Genomic DNA, 22,027 nt, shown 5'->3' with positions numbered 1-22,027 from the left:
CCTTGTCTCCTAGAAACCGTGAAATACACAACCCCATCCGAAAAGTTTATTCTTCTAGAAGTTTCTAGTTAAAGTCTAGGAGTTTCTTCTTCACCATGTTCTTGCTATGTTATCTCCCGGTTCTATCTTCAGTTCTTTAGCTTCTTGAAGTATTGTACATGGCGCACAAAAACAGACCATCACGAAATCGTTAAATGCTGAGCCCTGAAATATGAACATGTCACGATATGCAGGGGTGGACAACAGAAAGTGTGACTTTTTAAGAAATGATACAAAATATTATGAAGGAGCAATTGCTAAAAACTGTATTTAGCACATTTTGTGGACTCAAATTCGGGTTGAGGAGAAACAAATGGTGTTAATATAAATATAATTAACCACAAACTTGCTCTGCTCTGACAATATAGAAAACATCATAAATGCAAATGCCATCTATGGTAGTAATATCTGAACAAAATGCGAAACAGAATCACAAAGTAAGTTGGTTACGTAAATCCATAATCTCTAATAATAATATGAATCTGAGTTTAAATGTTGGCCTATAATAATACTTACACTGATGCCGTATCTCATACGGATCCGAGTTCTAATCTTCTGAAGAGCAATACAGTTCACAAATGGGATAAGACAGCACAGAGCGTGCCCAAAACATGATCCTGAAATCAATTAGCTTTAATTTAGCTTTAGGGGTCGTAATTTACATAATACTATAATTACGTAATCAGCCGAGGGGATGGCTAGGGGGTTTCAAATGATTACGCTATATGTGTAATTTTGACACAATAGCTATTTCAATGTGTAAAACTGATTACGGAGGGGGGAGGGGGGTAAAAATTGTCCAAAAAGTGATTACATTATATGTGAACGACCCCTTAACTTATCACAGTTTTGCTTCTGATAGTCATTTAGGTTGGTCACAGCTCTGCTCCTTATCTTAACATGTTGTAATTAAGGTGTAGGTAACACTATTCAAGTGTTACTAACTGTTCAGCTGTTATAATTCATAACCATTCAGCGGTAACTTATCATATTAGATTTTACCTAACCTGCCTCGATCTGTCTGGCGTTAGCCCCGAAAGTGACACACGGTAAGATGGAAGTGATACAACAAAGTCCGCAATCATCACAACACAGGAAGAGCTGGTGCGACCAAGTTTTGTCTGCTATCACATTTGATTCTATGTCTATTCTCGTCTCATATTTCTGCGGGTGAAAATAATGGATGATGCATGATATGAGAATTTCCTCTAAAAATCCCCCAAATCTACAAAAGATACTATGAATACTCTTTTGAAAACTTGGCTGTTATCAGTGCTGGGCTGCTGTATGAACTGTTTCAAAAAATCGCTAACATTAAATTGTGCGTTTTTGGATTAACATGAATCGAGTTTACACTACGATATTGTGAGAATGAGAATGTATCTTACCGTTCTATTTGATATAATATCACTGCGGTACTGTATGTTTCGTGTAGGCATACCCCGCTGTTGTTTTGATTAGTTTAAAATGTCTGTAGAAATCCAATCTTATCACTCGCAAAGTAAGAAATAAACTACTATTCTTTCAAAGCAAAGTAAAAAATAAACTACTATTCTTTTGAAGCAAAGCAAAAAATAGACTACTATTCTTTTGAAGCAAAGCAAAAAATAAACTACTATTCTTTTGAAGCAAAGCAAGAACTAGAAATGAACCTTAATTCTTTTACTTAAACTACAAACAATCATTCTAAGTAAGCAATAGATTAAACTATTTTTAGTAGCAAAGTAGTGATGTTAACTTTACTTGAGCCAGAAGATACGTTATCAAGCTGTAATATTGGAAAGCAAACTTTAGATGTATACATTTACAATTTGCCGCAATATTACATTTACATCTTGCTTACACTTACATACAATTACATAGAACAATGTATAAAATTAAATATAATCTTAATTGGGATTTTGACTTACAGTACCTCAATTTGGTTTCATACCATCCTTAATTAACTGACTATAATTAATTTCTGGGCAAAAAGTTCATCCAATCTGTCAATTTTGTGTTCAGAAATTTTTATATTTGAAAATTTAAATGGGACCGAAATTAGAAAAAACAAATTTTCGTTTTTTAAGCTTTCTGTTGCGAGCTTCCTCCGACCTCAATTTAACTTCCAGCAACGCAATCGAGTCATGTGTAATCTATAGTTAGCTGACTGATTGGTTGCGGGTCAGAAATTCAGTCAAAACTTTAATATTTCGGTCCTGAAAATTTCATCTTCAAAAACTGAAAATGGGATAGAAAAAGGGACATGAGTATGATTTTGTAATTTTCTTCGGGATTTTGACTTCCAGTACCTCAATTAACTGCAGATTAATTGGTTTCTGGCCAAACATTTCATCTAATCTGTCAAATGGCGAGTAAAATTTGAATAAGTAAAACCAGTGAGGTCAATATATAATAATAAAAGTGTAGCAATTATAACTCCCACAAAATGAATGCTAATTTATCACTACCTCTAGTCTCTACTAGTTTCCTAAAAGTAGAATAATTAATATTGGTCACGTTCACGGTTCATAATGAAGTTATGTTCATAATGAAGTCACTTCATTGATGGTCACCCTTCAATTGTTTACAGCTTCGCATGCACCCTTTTCACCGTACCATCAATGGAGATTCTGATTAGAGATGTTGGTTCGGGCAGCGTTACCATTACTCCTACAAAGTATCAACGGTAGGTGTTCTAATCCGCAATAATCTAAATCACGATACCTTTGCAGTTAACAGCTCAGGTTGGACCACTTTAATTAACTTTCCTAGCCAAAGGACTACCTACGTGCCTTGGAATAATATTTTAGGACTCCAAGTCGGGGATGCTAAACTAACTTCCCCTAATATTCAACGTAAGCCGATTCGTACGGTTAATCTTACGGCAAATTTAACGCCTTTTGATTTTATTGACTCAACCGAAATTTCCCAATTATTTGGGAATATATGTAAGGAATACAACACTTCGCTTAACAGTCTTATCACCCCTGTTATCAACGTACCAGTATCAGTATCACTCCAACAAATTCCCACAGCTGGAATTTATTTGGTCAACGTGTCTAACCATGTTAACTTTGGCCTTGGGTGCAATAGCATGGTTAATAATCTTAAAAATCAACGTAAGAACACTTCAAGTGCAACGGTTATCGGCTGAATTTATTGAGTTATCCAATCAACGCACAGATAAACCCAGCCCCATTCATGACACTACTGGAGGCATAACACCCCCATCTTACTCAAAGGGGGCTTCTACTTATTGAATTATCTTATCTCAACGAAGTCCTCACACTTTTAACTCATTATTAATCTTCTGAGCAACTTTCAACTAACCTACGCAATACGAGGTTAACAATCACGTGAAGCCGGGGTCCAGTTTCATATCTAGTACCAACGAGTGACGACTCACTTCACATTTCACTCGTTTTGTGTCTACGTACTTTTACCCACTAGTATAGCCACTTGTTTACTTTAATTCTTTTCTACACAGTAATGTTATTTTACTTACACTTGCTTCTCATTAACATTATTCTACTTATTATCACTATTCGTACCCTGTATTTCATTTTTTATCTCTTTTTCCAGTAATATATGAGCGAAATCGATCACACAGATGACGAAGCTGAACTCCTAGAGGAAAGGCAGCAACCTATGGATCATAGTGTACCAACGAACTCAACGACCAAATCAACAGGTCATGAAGAATCAGGCTCACAGCTTCAACGAGCCGTACTTTGTTGTTAGTCTGATTTGTGTAGCTATCTGGCTGTATAATTTCTTTATCATGCCAAGAACCTCGGACCTTGTGTATCGGAAAGCTCAAGCTGAAGAAGTCAATCATGAAAATGGACAATCTCATAGTCATAAGCAGGCTATGACATCCCAGAACTCAAACTCCGATGAATCATGTGAAAATGGTCTCTCTTGGTTGGTGATATTTCCTCTAGTTGGTCAAGGTCTGACTGCTATGATCGAAGGATATGCCTCAGCTATCACAACCCCTTACCTACAAGACAAGTTTGCAATGGAGACAGGCCAGGGCAGCACCTACGTGACCGTCATGTTCGTATCATTTATAATCGGATCAGCTGTAGCAGGGTACATTCTACAAATGGGCTGGCTGTCTAACTTTAAAACAATGATAGTCGGAGTTCTCCTTTCTATCATAGGACTCTTTCTCATCTTTCCTGGACAAAATTTGTGGGGTTTGTTCGACATCGTCCCTAAGTTAGCTTACGCTGGGACATTTTTCATCGGGCTTGGAAGCTTATTCATTGCAATTGCTGCACTTCCGGCGCTGGAGGAGACACAAGTGATCCTTGCGAAAAGAAGATTCACTAGAAAGAACAAGTCCCAGGCCTCATCTCTATGGATAATATCGTGGATGCTATCAATGTATGCTGGTCACCTGGTGGCTCTGATGGTGATAAAGTTTATGACATACACTCAAGGATGCTTTCTGGTTGTTGGATGCTCTGGCCTCTCTGTTTGTATCTGCGCTGTTTTAGAGGTGTTCGCCAGGAGATCTCGTGCTCGTCTGGTTAGACCAGCGGAATAGACTGCAAAGTGAACTTGAGAAAGCTGATTTAGTAATTTAACTGATTCATGTGATTTAACTGATTCACATTATAAGGGGTCGTTCACCTATATTACTATCAATTTTTGTTGTAATCATTCAACAGTAATCATTTTGGAAACCTCATTGTAAATAAATAGTGTTATCAAAGAACAAAAATCGTTTATTTTACAGTCACGGTGTTGTTGAATCGCGTTCGTATCAATTACTTTCGTACCAATTGCTTTCGAATCATTCCATGTGCTGCTATAGAGCCTGAACTTTCTAAACGTAGGTAATCTGTTTGCCGAATCAACAACCAGCATATTTTTGTCGATCATTTGTTTGAAAGTCACGAATAAATGTGCGTAATCTTGCACACAGCATTGACTTTGAGCAGTTAGAATAGCAGGGTCTACGGTTCCCACTGAAATTGCTAGACATGAGCTATTAGGACTATACTGGGGTTATAAGGGACTCCAACATGAGGATGATATTTCAGGTTAGAGGGTAGGTGTACCTGCCTCGTTTTTGTAACGAAAATCACGTATTGTGATGTAAAATAGGTAACCGTTTACAGGTCACCACTAGGTTAGGATGTACAAAGTTTAGTTGTTAGGCCATACATGATCATGGGCAGATTTGATCCTGCCCATGGATCGAAATTACGGGGCGGCGCTAAGCCTGTCACTATTTATTATATAACTTTATTCAAATCAAAAATAGAACATAAATGAACATCTTAAAGATCTGATAAGTAGCCAGAAAAAAAGAAAAACTGATACACAAGCTATAACAACTTCTTCCATCCCGCTCTATCAGAGGCTAAAAGTCTTAAATTGTACAAATCGTCTGTATTTACAAATGGAATGTTCCTGCTACCTAAATCAAATTTAATAGTCTTAAGCAAGTTCGACTGGTGTCTACCTACTCTACCCTTTTTAGTACTCTGACTCTCTACTGCAAAGTGTAATGCAAGCTGTGCAGGTGAGTTGTTATCACTGCGAAGGACATGTCCGAGCATCCTCCATCGTGCACATGCAACACGCTCACTGAGTGGAACCACTTCACATCTCTTGTAAAGGGTGTCGTTTTTGATTATATTAGGGTAAGTCATTCTGATGATTTGCCTCAGATGCTTTCTGTGGCAAATATCCAGTTTACTCAGTAGCTGCTTTGAAGCTGCCCAGCAGCTACAATTATACATTAAGACGGAGACCACCTGGGCTTCGTAGATCTTAAGTCTGGTCTTAAGAGGTATGCGTTTACCTTGTTCCCAAACTTTCTTGTAGGTTTGGAAAGCAAGATTTGCCAGAATACATCGTCTTTTTATGTCCTCGTTGCTGCACAATTTGGAACCAAGTGATATAGATGATCTCCAGGGCTCTCTTCCTCGAAGTGGCTCTCCTTTGTCATCAACTTCGTTCTTCTCGGCCAGATAGATATGTGTGAACTCTGTTTTTGATTCGTTGACAAAAAGATTCCACTCCTCCAATATCTCCTTGCATATTGGTAACATGGACTCCAAATTCTTTTTATCCTCGTCTGTGAAGTCTGTGTCGTCTGCGTACTCCCACTCAAGAGGTAGCAGGTTTTCAGCAAACGGAGGGTTGGGTCTTAGATAAGACATAAAGGCACGAAGGTGGTAAAGTGCGCCAGCCAAATACAGGGTGAAAAGGTTTCCAGACAAACTATCACCTTGGAACGCACCTATCGTGACAATGAACTCCCCTGATACGGTAGACCTCACTTTAATCTTCAGTTTGGTACATGAGAGTAGATACCTTACCAGTCGGATGTCGTCTTCACTACAACCAGCATCAGCAAGAAGTTCTAGCAGAACTGATCTCTTAATGGTGTCGAATGCAGATGACATATCAATACCCATTTTGTGTAGAGACCAGCGTTTCTCCTTTACAACTGAAACTAGGATCCGTTGTGTCCAAACAATATTTGCACAGCTATGGCCAGGCTTGTAGGCATTTTGCCAAGGTCCAGTGTACTGAGAAACTTGTCTTTGAATGCGTCTAAGGACTATCATGGACAATATCTTCCTGGTGCCGTTTAAAAGACAAAGAGGGCGCAAACTTTTTAAAGGTCCACGTGGCTTACCAGGTTTTTGCAGTGGGGTAAGGAATCCTTCAGTGAATGAAGGTACATGTTCATGACGTTCAAAAGATTGATTGGTCAGCTGTGCAAAAGTAGAATAGAAAATAGGTGGGGAGTGTTTAAGGAATTCGTTTGGTATACCATCAGGACCAACAGCCTTACCATTTCTTAGCTTTTTGGCAGCTTGTTCCACTTCAAAGGATGTTATGGGATTGTTTAGTGGCTGAGGACTGCCAACAAACGGCTCAAGTGGAGGTTCACTGTCTGGTCCTGTGTAGTGTTGCTCAAAATAGTTGCGTATAATGTCAGCTTTGTCACTCTCATTATCTACCAGTTGATTCTTGTCATTAAAAACAGAGATGGAGTCTGATTTCTTGTTACCTGATAGTTGCCGGACGGCTTCAAACATTTTACGACCGTCGTCTGTATTATTGATAGAGTCTGCAAGACTGTTTGCAACTTCTATTCTGAGAGTATTCAGTCGCTTCTTAATGTCATTTGAGAGTTTGTTAATTTTTGATCTCAAGTCCTTTCTGTCTCTGTATTCATTATTATTCAGAAGTTGTAGCAATCGTTTTCTTTCCTCTGACATTTCAACAACTTCACTATCAGAAGAGTGGTGTCTCTTTCGCTGTGGCTCGCGTAGACCCACAGTGGAGATGGCAGCAGTCTCAACACTTTTAAATAGTTTTCCGAACTGTTGACAAGTATCATTAGAAGAATAGTCAGGTTCAGATACAAGTTGGTTGATATTAACAGTAAGTGCAGATTTAAACTGTTGTTGCGCTGCAATGCTACCTACAAGAGTGGTTGTGTTGAATGCCTTCTGAGTAGTCCTCTTCTTCCTGTAGAAACTATAACGCAGGGAAAAATCTGCTTTTGCAACTACAAGCTTGTGGTCACTGCGGTGCTTAGTTCCCGCATATGACCTTGCATCAGTCAGTAGTGCTTTGCTCCTGGACTTGCAAAGTATATAGTCTATCTGTGAGAAGTATGGTTTACTCTTTCGGGTGGATTGGTCTCTTATCCATCCAGTGCGTGTAGTTATATGCCTGCTGCTGTGGGAGAATGAAGTATTGGTAGCAAATAAGCCATTTGCTGCCAGAAAATGTAACAATCTCTCTCCATTCTCGTTCCTTCTACCAACACCATGCCTACCTATGTGCTGCTGTAAACCATTTTCTTCATCAACAAGTGAACGCTTGCCTAACTTGGCATTGAAGTCACCTAACATCCATACTTCAAATCGAGCAGGAACACTGATAGCCTCAAGAAGCTCACCATAAAATTGATCAGCTAGTTGAGGGTTCTGGACTGATTTAGGATTAGTAGGACTGTAACAATTTATAATTCTGATATAACAAGGTGGTTTGTTTACCCGATTAGGTTTTAGTTTAACGTCCATGTAAACGACTCTGTCACTGATCTGATGATGCGATAAAACACTGTCCATAAAACGCTTGTTAACAACAAAACCAAGACCTCCATGTCTACCCTGCTTCTGGTCAAACAGAAACAGTCTATGATGACCGGGAAGTGTTGTTTCCAAGAATTCACGAGTTTTGGTTTCTTGTAAGGCCAAAATATCTAAATCATATCTGTCGATGTCCTCTGCAACAAGATGTTGCTTGTGAGTGGTGGAGAGACCACAAACATTCCATGTCCCAAAATTGAGTGTCGTACTAGCAATGATGGAAAAAGTTGCACAAAGAAGGTATCCAGCGATCTTCGTCGAGGCGATAAACTTACTGGCTGCTTTCACTGCCATGCGGACTCGTTACTGTCACACACCATCACTCCACCATATTTTTAATTGGCGTGTTTCATGTTTATTAACACTAAAGCCAGGGGTCCCCAGGTAAGGGTTCCTGGGGTCCCCAAGTAAGAGACCAACAGTGTTTTACTGTATAGTGTGAGTGCGGTTTCTGATCTCTTGTAGTATTAGTGACCACTGATCAGTACATTTCACAGTTATATTCGTCGGAAAGGAAAGAAATTGTGTTTGAAGTACACACTAACCCAGGAGGTTTGATTTAGAATATATTCTCATGAGTTTGGATCAGCTTGTAAGTCTGCCTGTAAGGTACGTGGTAATTTTAGATACGCAGCCTTGATAACAATATACCACTTATCATGCAGTCCTCACAAGTGTTCTATTGTTCCCTGAAACACTATACCTTCAGAGATCTAAATTGGGTAATGACCCCTTATTTCAATCTGTTTTGTTCTCTAACGCTAACATTACAGAAAATGGTCACATATCACTTAGCTAGTTAGAGTTAGCTAGTAATATAGTATAGCTGCGTCCTGAGTACAGTAAAACCCCCATTTACCGCGCCCCCATTTACTGCAAACCCCGATTTACCGCGGCCATTTCCTTCCCTCAAATAGGGCTTAACATGCACAATGTATTATAGTTATAATAAAAACCCCCGATTTACCGCAAACCCCGATTTACCGCGGCTGTTTCCTTTTCCCCAAACTCCGCGGTAAATCGGGGTTTAACTGTAGTATTTTCGAGATAAGAGCTAAGATCAGAGAGCATCTCATATAAGAGCTGTGAGTTTGACGTTTGTAATTGTAACGATGTATTGTGTGATGTAGAACTGTAGAAGAGGGTACAGTTTACGGGGCCTAGTTCTCGAGAACAACTACATGGACTTTCCTAACAGCACATGTTCAGGTTAAAAGGTTCTGCAGAATGTTTTGGTTAAATACAAGCTTAATGTGCTCTTTTGGTTTTAACTCTCTGTACGTTTTAGTAAATCTTACAAATCTTTTATTATCGGGTTTTTCACAATACTACTGCAGTCTGATCTGAAATCACTGTGTACAGATAATTATAATACAGTCTGGCTGCATTTCATCTATATTCGTAATTTTGAGAGATGAGACTAATGTAAAACTTTATACCATACATCTTTTTAAAATCGGATATTCTAGAAAAAAGTCGAAACAAACTCGGCTTATAGATGTGGATTCATGGTGGTGGGGTGAGGCATATGTTTTGACACTGGCAATTAGAATCCGCTAATCAGCATCCACTATAATTAACTAATCAGACTCCAAAATCATTGTCACGTGTCACGCGTTGGATAGAATTTCGAGTCTTAAATCTTTATTTTTGTATTCTCCCGTTATTGAACCACATAGGACTACACTATCTAATTATCAACTGGGCAGATCTTTAGTGTATTGTTAAACTCATCAGGAAACTACAGTAATCTTTTGGCGACACACGGATCCCATTTGATCTAAAGGGTCCGCAATGTAAACTTTACAAACGAACAGTAAAATATTTTACTGGACGGCACCAGCCTCTCCTTACCCCATATTATCTTCTATTTACGTTTTTAAATATCTGAGTATATTAGTCCCTAGGTAATATACAATTATACTTTTAAGGAGTAACGATTGAGCGTAACTCGACGGTTGAACTATTAGTTCAACTAATACTTTCAACGTATTCGAATAAGCTAGTACTAGAGTTGGCGAAGTTGCACAGAAGTTATTACTATTAGTATTATACTTCAACTGGTTCAACTGGTTAGTTATTAGTATACTGCAACTGGTTGACAGATCTGCGGGCAGGACAAATCTCTGTTAAGCTGTTAGCGTCAACATTTACATTACCTATTTAGATTGAAGATTGTACTCGGATCCAGTGAGCTCCCTTTTGTGTTCTTTATTTTATTAGATAGTGGTAGCGATATCTTTTCTTGGACTTAATTGCTAGCACACGGGATGTAGATTGTTTGTGTTTAAGTTATTGCCTATTGTAACTGCTGATCAAAAATTAGCAGCGGAAAATGAACTTTTAATCATCATCGTGACATGATTGGTGTTAAATTAAGACCCTTACGGCTTGGATTATTTGTAAAAGTCGTCATAAACTTAACCCATAATAATCACAACCGTAACACTACATTACTTCTGGAAACCAGAAAGACCGGTCGTTTCATATTCAACCGCTTAAAAATAAAACCCCTTAAAGTAAGGAGCCAATGAGTCATGACAACTTTAGGCCTATATAATTATAAGGATCATCATAAAATAACGACAAATAACTCTAGATGATGCAGAAGCCAAGAAACATAAAAGAAATCACTGATCTCTGAAGCCAGCAACACAGAGCGAGATGCAGAGAATCGGACTGGATCAGGTAGAGGTGGTAGAAGAGGTGATGCAGAGAATCGGACTGGATCAGGTAGAGGTGGTAGAAGAGGTGATGCACGTGGAGAAGGAGCTAGGGGAAATTAGTACTGAACCCAAAATGTTTCATGGGAGAAGATCAGCTTTTAAAGTAAACAGGAGGGACACCAAACAAGAAGTATGCCAGGGTGAGCAAATTCTAATATGTCTTGTTTTTGTTCTATGCCTGATATTTGAGTTGTCGTTACGTTGTTTTATCGATTGCTGAGGCTGGGTTATGACTACGGCGTTAAAAGTTCGGACGATTGCGAAACGGTATAACACTCTTATTCTTGTTTCATTATTCTCCACCTATATTATTAGGACCTTTATTCTGAAAAGCTTTCTATTTTAAGATTCAAAAGAGTTCTAGATCATTCAAAAAGTTATAATTCTCGATGAGTTACACCATCAAATTGTAAAGATAGTAATGCAATGTTTTATTACGGATAAACCTCAAACAGTGGTTTGTTGTTAATCCATGGTGTTGTTTAATCTGTGCTGTATTCCTTTCTTTGCTTGTATTGATGTTTAATCTTTTAATTGAGCGTTAGTTCAACCAACAGACATCTAGAAATTGCCCAATAAAATTTGCAAATACGAGCACCAGACACAGTCATAGTTACTATAGTTACTATAGTTACTATAGTTACTATAGTTACTAATAATAATACTACCGCTTTTGCTCTAAAAACAAAGAGACGGATAAAGATCTGACTGAGAACAAGAAATTGGAGTAAAATCTGAACTTTGAGTATTGCACATCTACAAAAAATATTGTTACATTGCGAAGTACAAAACAACAGGTTTTGGTACGGGCTGAATTGTAAATTGTGAATACTGTGCGTGCTGAAATACATGGAGCATTTGTTGGTACGTCTGGATCCAGGCTGTAAGATGGTGGATCTGCATAGTTGTACCGATCATACCTTCCGTACTTAACCTGTTAACTAAACGTTGAGTAGTAGTCAGTAGATAAAGAGACAGTATCCTTCCGTCTTAAGTCTTAGTAATGTTCAGAATGTGTACACATGATATATTCTTCACTTCTAGTTCTAGCTGAGTTCAAACGCGCGCACAATTTACGTAGTAACTTTTGGTGTGATTTTCCTCTGGTTTACTATTATAATTGTCCATGTTCAGGATCCATCGTTTTATTAATCTAGCAATTAGTGGGATTTAATAGCTTTCTGGAGAATTGGTTAATATAGATTAACGGTGCATTCGTACTGACCACAACGCAGTTTGAGCAAGTATTTTAGTAGATTAGTTTGCTTTATTCGCTTCCAGATTTTAGTGAAGAAAATTTGGATTGTTAAGCATTCACTTACAATTTGCTTAAGTTTATAAATACTCTGTACTAGGAAACTTTTGGATACCTCAGAAAGTGGTTCCAAAGAAAGCACGAAACTGCACATCCGGAAGCAAAACTGCTGACTTATAGTTATTACAATTGTTCATTGCGTTTTCTGAACAAACCTGAGGTTACTACTACTAATCAGTTTACCTGCAAAACGTATTAGGAAATGGGTGGTATGTATAATACTTTTACCCGTATTGCTACCATTTAATTGCACGATTCTTCAGAATTTTGTTTGAAAAATGTGTTTTACTTAGTTTGAATTTGATTGAAATGAGCGCACATTTCCAATGTCGTTTCGCAATGACGAGTTTCAATAGTGGCCAAGGTAACCACTTAATATCCACTGTAACCACAGTAACCACATTAACTTCAGTAACGTCAGTAACCTCAGTAACCACAGTTACCATAACCACAGTAACCACAGTTACCACAGTTACCACAGTTACCACAGTTACCACAGTTACCACAGTTACCACAGTTACCACAGTTATCACAGTTACCACAGTTACCACAGTTACCACAGTTACCACAGTTACCACAGTTACCACAGTTACCACAGTTACCACAGTTACCACAGTTACCACAGTTACCACAGTTACCACAGTTACCACAGTTACCATAATAACCATAGTAACCACTGTAACCACAGTATGGATACCCTCAGTAACCACAGTTACCGCAGTAACCATAATGACCATAGTAACCACAGTAACCACAGTAACCACAGTAACCACAGTAACCACAGTAACCACAGTAACCACAGTAACCACAGTAACCTCAATAACCTCAGGAACCACAGTAACCGCAGTAACCACAGTAACCACAGTAACCACAGTAATCTCAGTAACCACAGTATGAATAACCTAAGTAACCATACCCCTTTTCAGATCTGGACCCGTTACTGCTGATGACTGGACCTAACAACTTGGTTAGAAGAACTTCAGTTGCTCTTCAGAAAGTGCAACAAAAGCACCGAATAGACCTGGCAGCTAAACGTGCCGGAATAAAACGGTAAGGTGCAGGGATATATAGGGAGTAATAAGGAGTACTACTATCTCAATCGGTTTCATTTACCGAATTTTTAGACAACATTTAAACGATTTTTTGATGCTTTGGTTAACACCGGATTGTAATTGCTAGCAAATAAAATTTGCTAATCCTGGTAATCCTGGTAATGCCATAATGGCTGGGACAGGTTTTAATAGCTCTATATATCAAATACCATCATCACAAGACCGATGAGTTATTAACGGGTGATACTCGTAAAATATCTGTTCCATATATTGGAACCGTCGACGAGTCGACGAGTCCAACTCGGCGCGCGTCCTGGTAGGTTGTAAACCTACAAATGAGTTAGAGCCATACCATTGTATAGTCTACATTGTCACAGTCGTCAATTAAACCTTCTGTGGACTCCGTTTTCACTTTTGTTGTCATTATTTCGTTCTCGTTCAAATAATTTGTACTTGTAGATATGTTGCAGTTTAAGTTTAAGAAGTTGAATTGGTAGTTTTAGTTTATATTTCTGTTCGTTTTCGTTCATAGAATTCGTATATCTAACGTAGCAGAGGCAAGATATAAGTGCGGCAGGTGCGGATAATCGCACTATTTGCCGTTTCCCGCACTTTTTCGCACTTTTTCCTGTTTCCTGGCTTAAGCAGGTTTTAAACCGGACTGTAACCGGATATTTAAACCGGAGCCGAATTCAGTCGAATATCCCGCCTCTCCCAGTCTCCCTCCTGATTATAAACCGAAGGAAGGGAAAGAATCTTTCCGTCAAATCATAGCGATAATTTCTAAATATAATTATAAGCTATTTTTGATTTTGAAGAAATATGACTGCCGAGTAGCAATACTTGCAAAATGTATACCAATAGTTCCATTTTAAGAATTCAGATGGTATAAATTTTGGGTAAAAGGACACCAACTTTGTTTGGTGAGTACATGAACATTCTAATGATTCCAACGCGAGGATTGTAGGCCCTTACAAGTCCAAGACTGAACGGAGTCAAAATAATCACACTTTTCGCCGCACTTAAATATTGCCTCTGCTATTGCATATTGTAGTGACGGATTATTTCGTAGTAAATTAAGATTGTTCATGTTGTGAACGTTAAATAGCTCTTCTAGCTCTAAGCTCAGTGCTTACCATGAGCAAGAAAACGTCCAGAACAGAGAAAAAGAAGGAGATCTACAATAATCTGTTAGAAAAATGGGAAACATCACGCCGTCCCTCCATTAAAATGGCATTGGCAGTGGATAATGGTGAAGAGTATAGGTCGGTAATTAACTAATTAACTAATTAACTAATTAACAATTAGTATAATAATAGGAGGAATGAAGGATTATATTGATCAAACTAATAACAAACCATAAAAATGAATAATTTAAACGCTCAAGGTTAATAATAATTGCTAACCGTTTTTATTAAAACTTGTTAAGAAAACTTTTGCTGTAACTGATGATACAGCCACGATCATGCACACGTGCAACTCACCTGACACCAAGCTTGTGGGTTATAACCCACAAGCTTGGTGTCTGGTGAGTTGTGGCTTTATAAAGCCACATTATAATAATATTGGCACTGATCATTACTCGACCTCAACAAAGCTTCAGTCATGAAAATGGATGACTTTAAAAAAAAGATTGATTTATTATTTTCCCACAGTTAAAAAACGGTTGAAAGGAGAAGAAAATTAGATAATTGGTTGCAATTATTTAGTAATTATTCTACTGCCATTGGCCATTAATCATTCATTTGTACATTAGAGACTTAGTTTCTACTTAATATTTACAATTAATGATGTATCAGTATATAAACTATAAAGTAACAGTGCGACGCGCGTAACAATTAAATTGTTTTTTACTTTTATCCTGAATTTGGACGTGTTTCAACTTTTGTTTTCAAATACAACTAAGGTTGTTTGGCGCGGTGAACAAAAGGTAAAAACCAAATTTCACACCTGCACTTAAGTTTAATAATCTTTCTCACTTTTATGTCATCATGAGATAGCTTTAGAACAACAAACGGATCGATCATGCCTATTATAGTTTCTCATAAAGATTGCGGTTACACTTACTAATACTTTGGGTGATGTTACGGTTAGGATAAGGGACAACGTACTTGTCAACTCATTTTGACCCACTCAACGAATTTTCTGGAATAAGAGCAGATAGTAGAGCAGCTCTGAATATCTGAATGCCAGAATAAGCGAGACCATATGCAAGTTGTATCACTGAGCGAGCACGTGCAAGTTGTAATTGTGCACGTGCAAGTCGTATTGCTCCAGGAAGGTGCGATTGTTAGGTACCAATATCAGCTCATTACCAGGAAAACAGAATACTATTAATAATCCAGCCGTCACACCATATCACAAAGAGTTTGCTGACAATAACTTTACCAAGCACTCCAATAGGATCACCAGGCCGAAATTTTGTGATTTATTGTGTGGTTTGTGGTAGTTCACTGGTAGTGTTCATGCGGTAGCGATGCGTGAGTATTTGTGTCGCGTGTTGTTTTAATGGGTGCACACAAGTCCAGGTCAGATCTAGTCGTAAATATTTTCTCTGAGTTAGTTATTTCTTTAAAATCAGGTTAGGTTAAAAAATGATTCAAAACATGTTTCAAAGTTTCAAATTCAAGACATTTCACTCACATGTTGACGATGTATTGATTCGTTGGTACACATTGTAAAGCCTTGTGTTTAACCATCCTGTGTTACCTGTTTGTTTGTTTTGTTTGTTTGGGGACTGGTTTATAAGTCCTGTGTTTAACCATCCTGTGTTACCTGTTTGTTTGTTTTCTTTGTTTGGGGACTGGTTTATAAGTCCTGTGTTTAACCATCCTGTGTTACCTGTTTGTTTGTTTTGTTTGTTTGGGGACTGGTTTATAAGTCCTGTGTGTAACCATCCTGTGTTACCTGTTTGTTTGTTTTGTTTGTTTGGGGGACTGGTTTATAAGCCAGTCAATGTTTACGAATATAATAACTTTATTACATAATTATAAATGAATATATCATCATAAATATAGATCAAATCTGAAACAGAAAGTGTATTCTAAGATAACCTGGTCCTGCTTCAGATGTAGAGAACGAGGTTTGCGGATGATAAAACACGATGCTCGTATAGGGGTGGGGTTTGACTTTAAAGCTGGGGGTATTTTCGAGGACATGACCTTCGAGAAAGAGCGTACTCTATTACAGGTGTCAACTATTTTGTTGTTTTAGAGATTGTCCTAATTTTATATGATGCTTATATAAGACAAGAAATTTCAACCATCGTATTTTCCGAGATAAAATCTGATATGGATATTGGATACCCATTTTTGAAAGTGGAGCCTACGAAATATTTCCATCCAAAACAAAAACACAAGTAAATATTTAAACTATAGAAAATGAATAATTACGGTAACCTTAACACAAGGAAATATCTTAAGCTGTGGGATTTATATCGTAATGGATACACCCCCGACCAAGTACTGGCCACGATGTACGTTCCAATAATAGTGATTGATAACGGTGGTAAGTGTTGTTACCAACTACCTTGTTCTATTTCTTTGAAACAATTCGTTTTATTTCAAAACGTTTATGCTATATTTAATCTACATCGATGAAAATTCATGTTGATTGTTTTTCCTTGTTGTTTCAAAAAGTTTGAAAAAAAAAAGTTATATTATTTTTAGGAAGAGTGAGGTGTAAAGCAGAGCGGGGTGCACTGGACGAGACGATGATCAGTGAACTTAGAGCCAGATATCAGGGAATAAAGGTTTGTGAAACACAAGGTTTTATTTTGTGCCTAGCTTTAAGAAAAAATCAAATAATAAATATGCAATTTGTTGGTTCACAGTCACAGTCACATTACAGTTCAATGTGCAACCTTTCTTTTAAACAAAGAGCTCGCTGTTTTCTTGGGTAAATTTCTATTGATCCCGTTTGATGCGACAAGGAAAATGTTCTTATCAGGAAAGGAATTATTCAAGGAGAAAAGGAATTATTCAAGGAGGAAAGGAAATAAAAAACATTTCAACTATGCGACTCATAAATAATATTCCAATCCGGATTTTACAAAGAATCTGCACTCTAACACTTCTCCTAGGAGGAGGACATGATACAGCGAGAACAAAACGAAGCAGCACGGTACAACGATCTACACGGTATCTCTAGGTTAGGAGCGATCAGTGCTATGGGGAGTAATCTTCTCGATACTGTGTCTGGGTCCCCCAAACATAGCCGGCCTCATAGCATGCTGTCTCATCATAAAGGTAATAACTGATAAAGTGACAAACTGAATAAATGATAAACTGATAAACTGACAAAGTGACAAACTGAAAAAGTGACAAACTGACAAACTGACAAACCGACAAACTGATAAGCCGACAAACTGACATGAGTTGTTAATGTCAAGGTAAGTTTGACAGATAATTTTAAAATTGTCAACTTTCAAAACTTTGAAAGTTAGATAAAAGATAAGGAAGTCTATTTTATTAACATGTGTCAGTATAGACCCAAAAGATAAACGAACGCAAAAGTTAAAGTACAAAAAGCTACCAGTGATCCTTGAAGATAAATGGGAGCGTGAGAAAGAGAGAAAAAGTGACTGTGATAGTGAGACTAAGACCAGTAATGAAAGTGAAAGTGAAAGTAAATGTGAAAGTGAAATTGAGAGAGAAGCGATAGTAGTTGCAATAGGAAATGCAGCTGTTGCGAATTCGTGTGATAGTGAAATTGTGGCATTGTTTGATGATGAAGGTATGTAATAAATTTAAATACATACGGCGCTCGGGTTATGCACCTGAAAACTAACGAAATAAGTTGCAAATGCTTAATATAATTTCTTTCAAACACAATGCTATCTCATGTTGCACAGTTTCAAGTTTCAACAGCGTAAAATAGAAATTTCTGCTGTCCAGAGCACGATAAATTATTCAAACATTGTTTTAGAACGCAAGGAAATATCATTTAAAAACCTTGATTCCACATCCAGACAGTTCGTTCAATCGAAGTACTGAAGAGTGGACAGAGGGAGACGGGGAGAATTTGCTGTCAGGAGACCAGAATTTCAGATATCCCTGTCCAATAATTTACTACTGTTGTTATACGTGTCTGAAGACTGAGGACTGATAACATTGGCACGTGACGGATAACGTGTTAACGTTATCACTTGATACTGTTAAATTTGACACGTGTTCTTACAATTTGTTTTAAAGTGTGATTGCAGCTTTCTTATTTTGAGCAAATCAAAAGGATTTAATGTTTTTTTTGTGTGGGAGATAGTTTTGTGTGGCAGAGTATTTGTTAAGTTACAGTTTATTGAATGTCGTGACCTTTTTTCAAATGTTTTACAAAACATAATTAAATGTACTTATCTCGAAGCTGTTAGAGTGTTTAATAGAGAAGCGAGACGAATAGTTTGTAAATAAACCCTTATCCGCATATTTTCAAGGAAAATCGTATATTCTAAAGTATCACGATGAAATTGTACGTAATCTATAATATGGGATTCAATTACTTGATTTCGTATTACTATTATTATTATTATTTAGTAAAGAGTAAGATTATTAAAACAATAAAAGTCCTAATTGGTTACAGCGAAAGATTGTTGACACTGCATTATTAGATTAAATACACTATACAAAACAACAGTATAATTTCATTTTTATGAATAAATCGTCCTTTTTACAGCCGTCTTTTCATTCTGCCAGATAGATGGGCTAAAGAGAAAAGTTATAAAGAGAGAGAGAGGGTCGACCTATTTTACATGATTAGCTCATTATCTCGTTATCACGCTGATATTGATTAAGCACGATAACTTTGCACCTTGCCAAGACGTGTCAACGTGCACGTTATTTATTGCACGGGACCTTAAACGCCATAACGACGTTTTAATTAACTTCATTAGTTAACTTCGAGCGGTGGGTCAGCTTTACACCGGGACTGTCTTGTGTGTGCAACCTGAAAACCGTATGGCGATAAAAATAAAATAAAGACGGTGAGGGGAAGATGCATCCTTTAATCATGCATCTATACGAGTGAAGGGCGCAATAGTACTTGATAGTACAATTATAAGATTATAGTACAAGACACTAGCATACGCTGATCGAGTTTTTAATCTGACTCCAGGTCCCGGCTGAGCCATGTAGAGGACCGCCAATAAATTATTATTATGCCTGGTTAGTGGTTAGCATATGATTTATGTGGTCTATATTTGATTGATGCAAGAATAAAAGTTTGAAATTGTATACTTTAACAAATACAAACGGGCAGCATCATCAATAATTTATAGTCATTTGATATAGTGAGATATGGTAATGTGCATGAACAATGAAGATTTGTCATGTTCAAGCAATTGAAAGGGACTGTTCAAGGTTACTGAACGAAGAAAAGGGGCATTTTGGCGTGGAGATTATAAGATTGAAAAAATGGGCGAAAGAGAAAGTAACAACACGGAGACTGGCTATCATTAATTTCTCTTTCGACAATCAAGCTTGACTTGAATCCCTGGAAAGTTTTTTAATTCCCGTGTTGAAACCTTTAGGATATGCTTGGAATCAGAGGACTGTTCCCTCTCTTCATTTTGAAGTTTATCTTTTCAAAGTGAACAATCATTGGTGATTTGAAACCCTGATCATGATTCTACTACCACAGCACATTTCTCTAACATCTCCCTCTATAACTAGCAACAACCAGTTATATCCACACTGTTTAGTAACTATAACACTGTTTAGTAAGTAGTAACCATGATCAACCCCCACCAAGTGAGCTGTTATTGTCAAACCAAACCTGTTTGAATACTAGCTGGGGGTCTAATCAACCCCACTGGGCTATCAGCTAGTTAACTCTGTTCACTGAGGAATTGTACCACTCCTTATATGGTAAATACTTCCTTATATGGTCAATGATATGTCCAAATAAGGAATGGGGGATGTTGCTCGGGTGCTGCGGGGGGTACTTCTAATTATGTTTGTTTGCAAGCACTAGAGGTATTGCCTTCTTCCCTAGTAAATATTATTGGCAGCGAACGTGTAGGGTAAAGCTGTCACGTGGGCAATGTGATTGTCACGTGACTGCTAAACACGTGGGAGAGTGGCTTTAGCACGTGGTTTGAGTCACGTGTTATCGAAGTTTTAATTTCTAGCACATTTATAATGGAGGGAAATGTTTGAGGGAGAAAGACCAACACCAGAAACTGTTCATGATCCGATCGCAAACAAAAGTCTTGTACTCGAGTTAGCAGATATTTTATGTAATCAACAAAAACTTTAATTGAAGTAGTGTTGGAGTCCAAATCACGCACGCAGGGTTAGAAAAGCTACTGATTAGTAAAAAGATATTCAACAATTATTAACCAACAATAACTGTGATATTTACAATTTGTAGAAATTGTTATTTTCTTATTTCAATTTTAATTTCCATTTTTAAGAACCCCTTGGGAGGGTTCTGTAGTCGGTATCGAGGTATGATAATCTCAAAGGGGTTCCCTTACGTTATGTTATTGTTAGATATTTTCAATCCCCATTAGCCCAGTAAATGGAAGTTGTCGACCAATCGGATGTTGCTTCACGTTGCATACCTCTCTCTTGCGCGATCAAAAGGGGTTGCAGCCGGCAGCGTGTGTCAAATCGGATGAAAAGAAAGCTCAGTTAAAACTTAAATCATGTCATATTTGTTTAATTGGGTTTCCAAATGATTACGCTAGTGTAATTTTGACACAATTATAGCTATGTGTAAAACTGATTACGGAGGGGGGGGGGGGGGGTAAAAATGTTCCAAAAAATGATTACTTAATATGTGAACGACCCCTTAAAGCCAAAATAAACAGAGCAATCTTAGGGGGCGCCAAATCGTCGTTTGAATGTGGGACAATTTCGAAAAACTTAATTACGGTACTAGCAAAACTGAGCGTTTTGCTCTAGAAACACACTTTTTTAGAAATTTTACCGGTGTATATCCTCTAAAATCATCTAATTTGTTTAATTTTAGGAAGGGGCTCCAAAAGGGCCGGGGGCGCCAACAGGGGGGCGCTTGTAGTCAACTTCAATTCAAGTAGTAGTACTTGGAGTATTACATTTATTTTAGGTTCTGTGCGTGTAGTCAGAAAAAACATATAAAATCACTTCAACGCAGGGTACGTTCGATATGCAGCTACGGATTTAGAACTGAAGATAAAACTAAATAAAGAACTTTTCTTGAGGTCACGATTTAAAGTTATATGATATAGTGATATGAAGTTAAATATATTTATATTCGTTGCCGTATACTTTTATCAACCTAAAGTATCCTGACCTCGACATGTTCGCGGATGATAAATCCTGACTCTCGCCGAACGTTACCTTTTCTTATCAGTTAAGGGTAATATCAAGATATCAGTACTAACTTACACACTCCTACAACTGTAGGTTTGATAAAACATAACAATAATAATCGCTTACACTGTGTCACGGACTGACGTACTCTTATTTCACCATTTTAATATACAAATTTGGCCCAATTTGTATGCCCTAAGAATCAGTCGGGAACGAAAAAGAGTCTGGTACCCAAGTTGAGAAACACGTCTCAAACGTACTTTTCCTGGATACGTATTACGTATATAGGCCAAATACGTACATATGCTGATTTCGAGCTTTATACTTCTGATCTCAGAGTTTTTGCGCTCTGACTCAGTTGAGTGAGTTTGCACAGCTACACTCCGCAGGGTGGAACTTCCCCGGAATGGTCCTGTATTGCCTGCTGTCAAACAGGCTGAAAAACGTGCTCAATACATGTCACGCAAGTGTCAGCTCCATTTATCTGTGA

At 37.7% G+C, this 22,027-nt stretch overlaps 3 protein-coding genes across 5 annotated transcripts in view; 1 reads left to right on the top strand and 2 right to left on the bottom strand.

The window, feature by feature from the left end:
- LOC134824705 (citrate synthase, mitochondrial-like) overlaps positions 1–22,027 on the bottom strand; it is a 102,943-nt gene that overhangs the window by 57,842 nt on the left and 23,074 nt on the right. The window lies entirely within an intron of this gene.
- On the bottom strand, positions 91–1,478 carry LOC134824789 (cornifelin homolog B-like). Its single transcript, XM_063836765.1, has 4 exons — positions 1,428–1,478; positions 1,047–1,203; positions 556–656; positions 91–204 (listed from the first exon to the last, which is right to left on the bottom strand). The coding sequence occupies exons 1-4, from the start codon at positions 1,476–1,478 to the stop codon at positions 91–93; spliced, it is 423 nt and encodes a 140-aa protein (XP_063692835.1).
- Positions 10,566–18,677, top strand: LOC134825229 (uncharacterized). 3 transcript variants are annotated; one of them, XM_063837378.1, is made up of 8 exons: positions 10,566–10,862; positions 10,908–11,022; positions 13,124–13,247; positions 16,318–16,438; positions 16,672–16,756; positions 16,918–17,000; positions 17,331–17,496; positions 18,219–18,677. In XM_063837378.1, exons 1-8 carry the CDS (start codon positions 10,821–10,823, stop codon positions 18,353–18,355), a joined length of 873 nt encoding a protein of 290 aa, XP_063693448.1. In that variant the 5' UTR covers positions 10,566–10,820; the 3' UTR covers positions 18,356–18,677. The 3 variants fall into 3 exon arrangements, with proteins under 3 accessions (XP_063693448.1, XP_063693447.1, XP_063693449.1); XM_063837377.1 differs by having other exon boundaries at positions 10,566–11,022; XM_063837379.1 differs by lacking the exons at positions 10,566–10,862; positions 10,908–11,022 and adding an exon at positions 12,155–12,406.

The sequence above is a fragment of the Bolinopsis microptera genome, chromosome 13, assembly GCF_026151205.1.
Source record: "Bolinopsis microptera isolate Bmic1 chromosome 13, MBARI_Bmic_1.0, whole genome shotgun sequence".
Taxonomy (NCBI): domain Eukaryota; kingdom Metazoa; phylum Ctenophora; class Tentaculata; order Lobata; family Bolinopsidae; genus Bolinopsis; species Bolinopsis microptera.
This window is presented reverse-complemented; position numbering and strand designations above follow the sequence as displayed.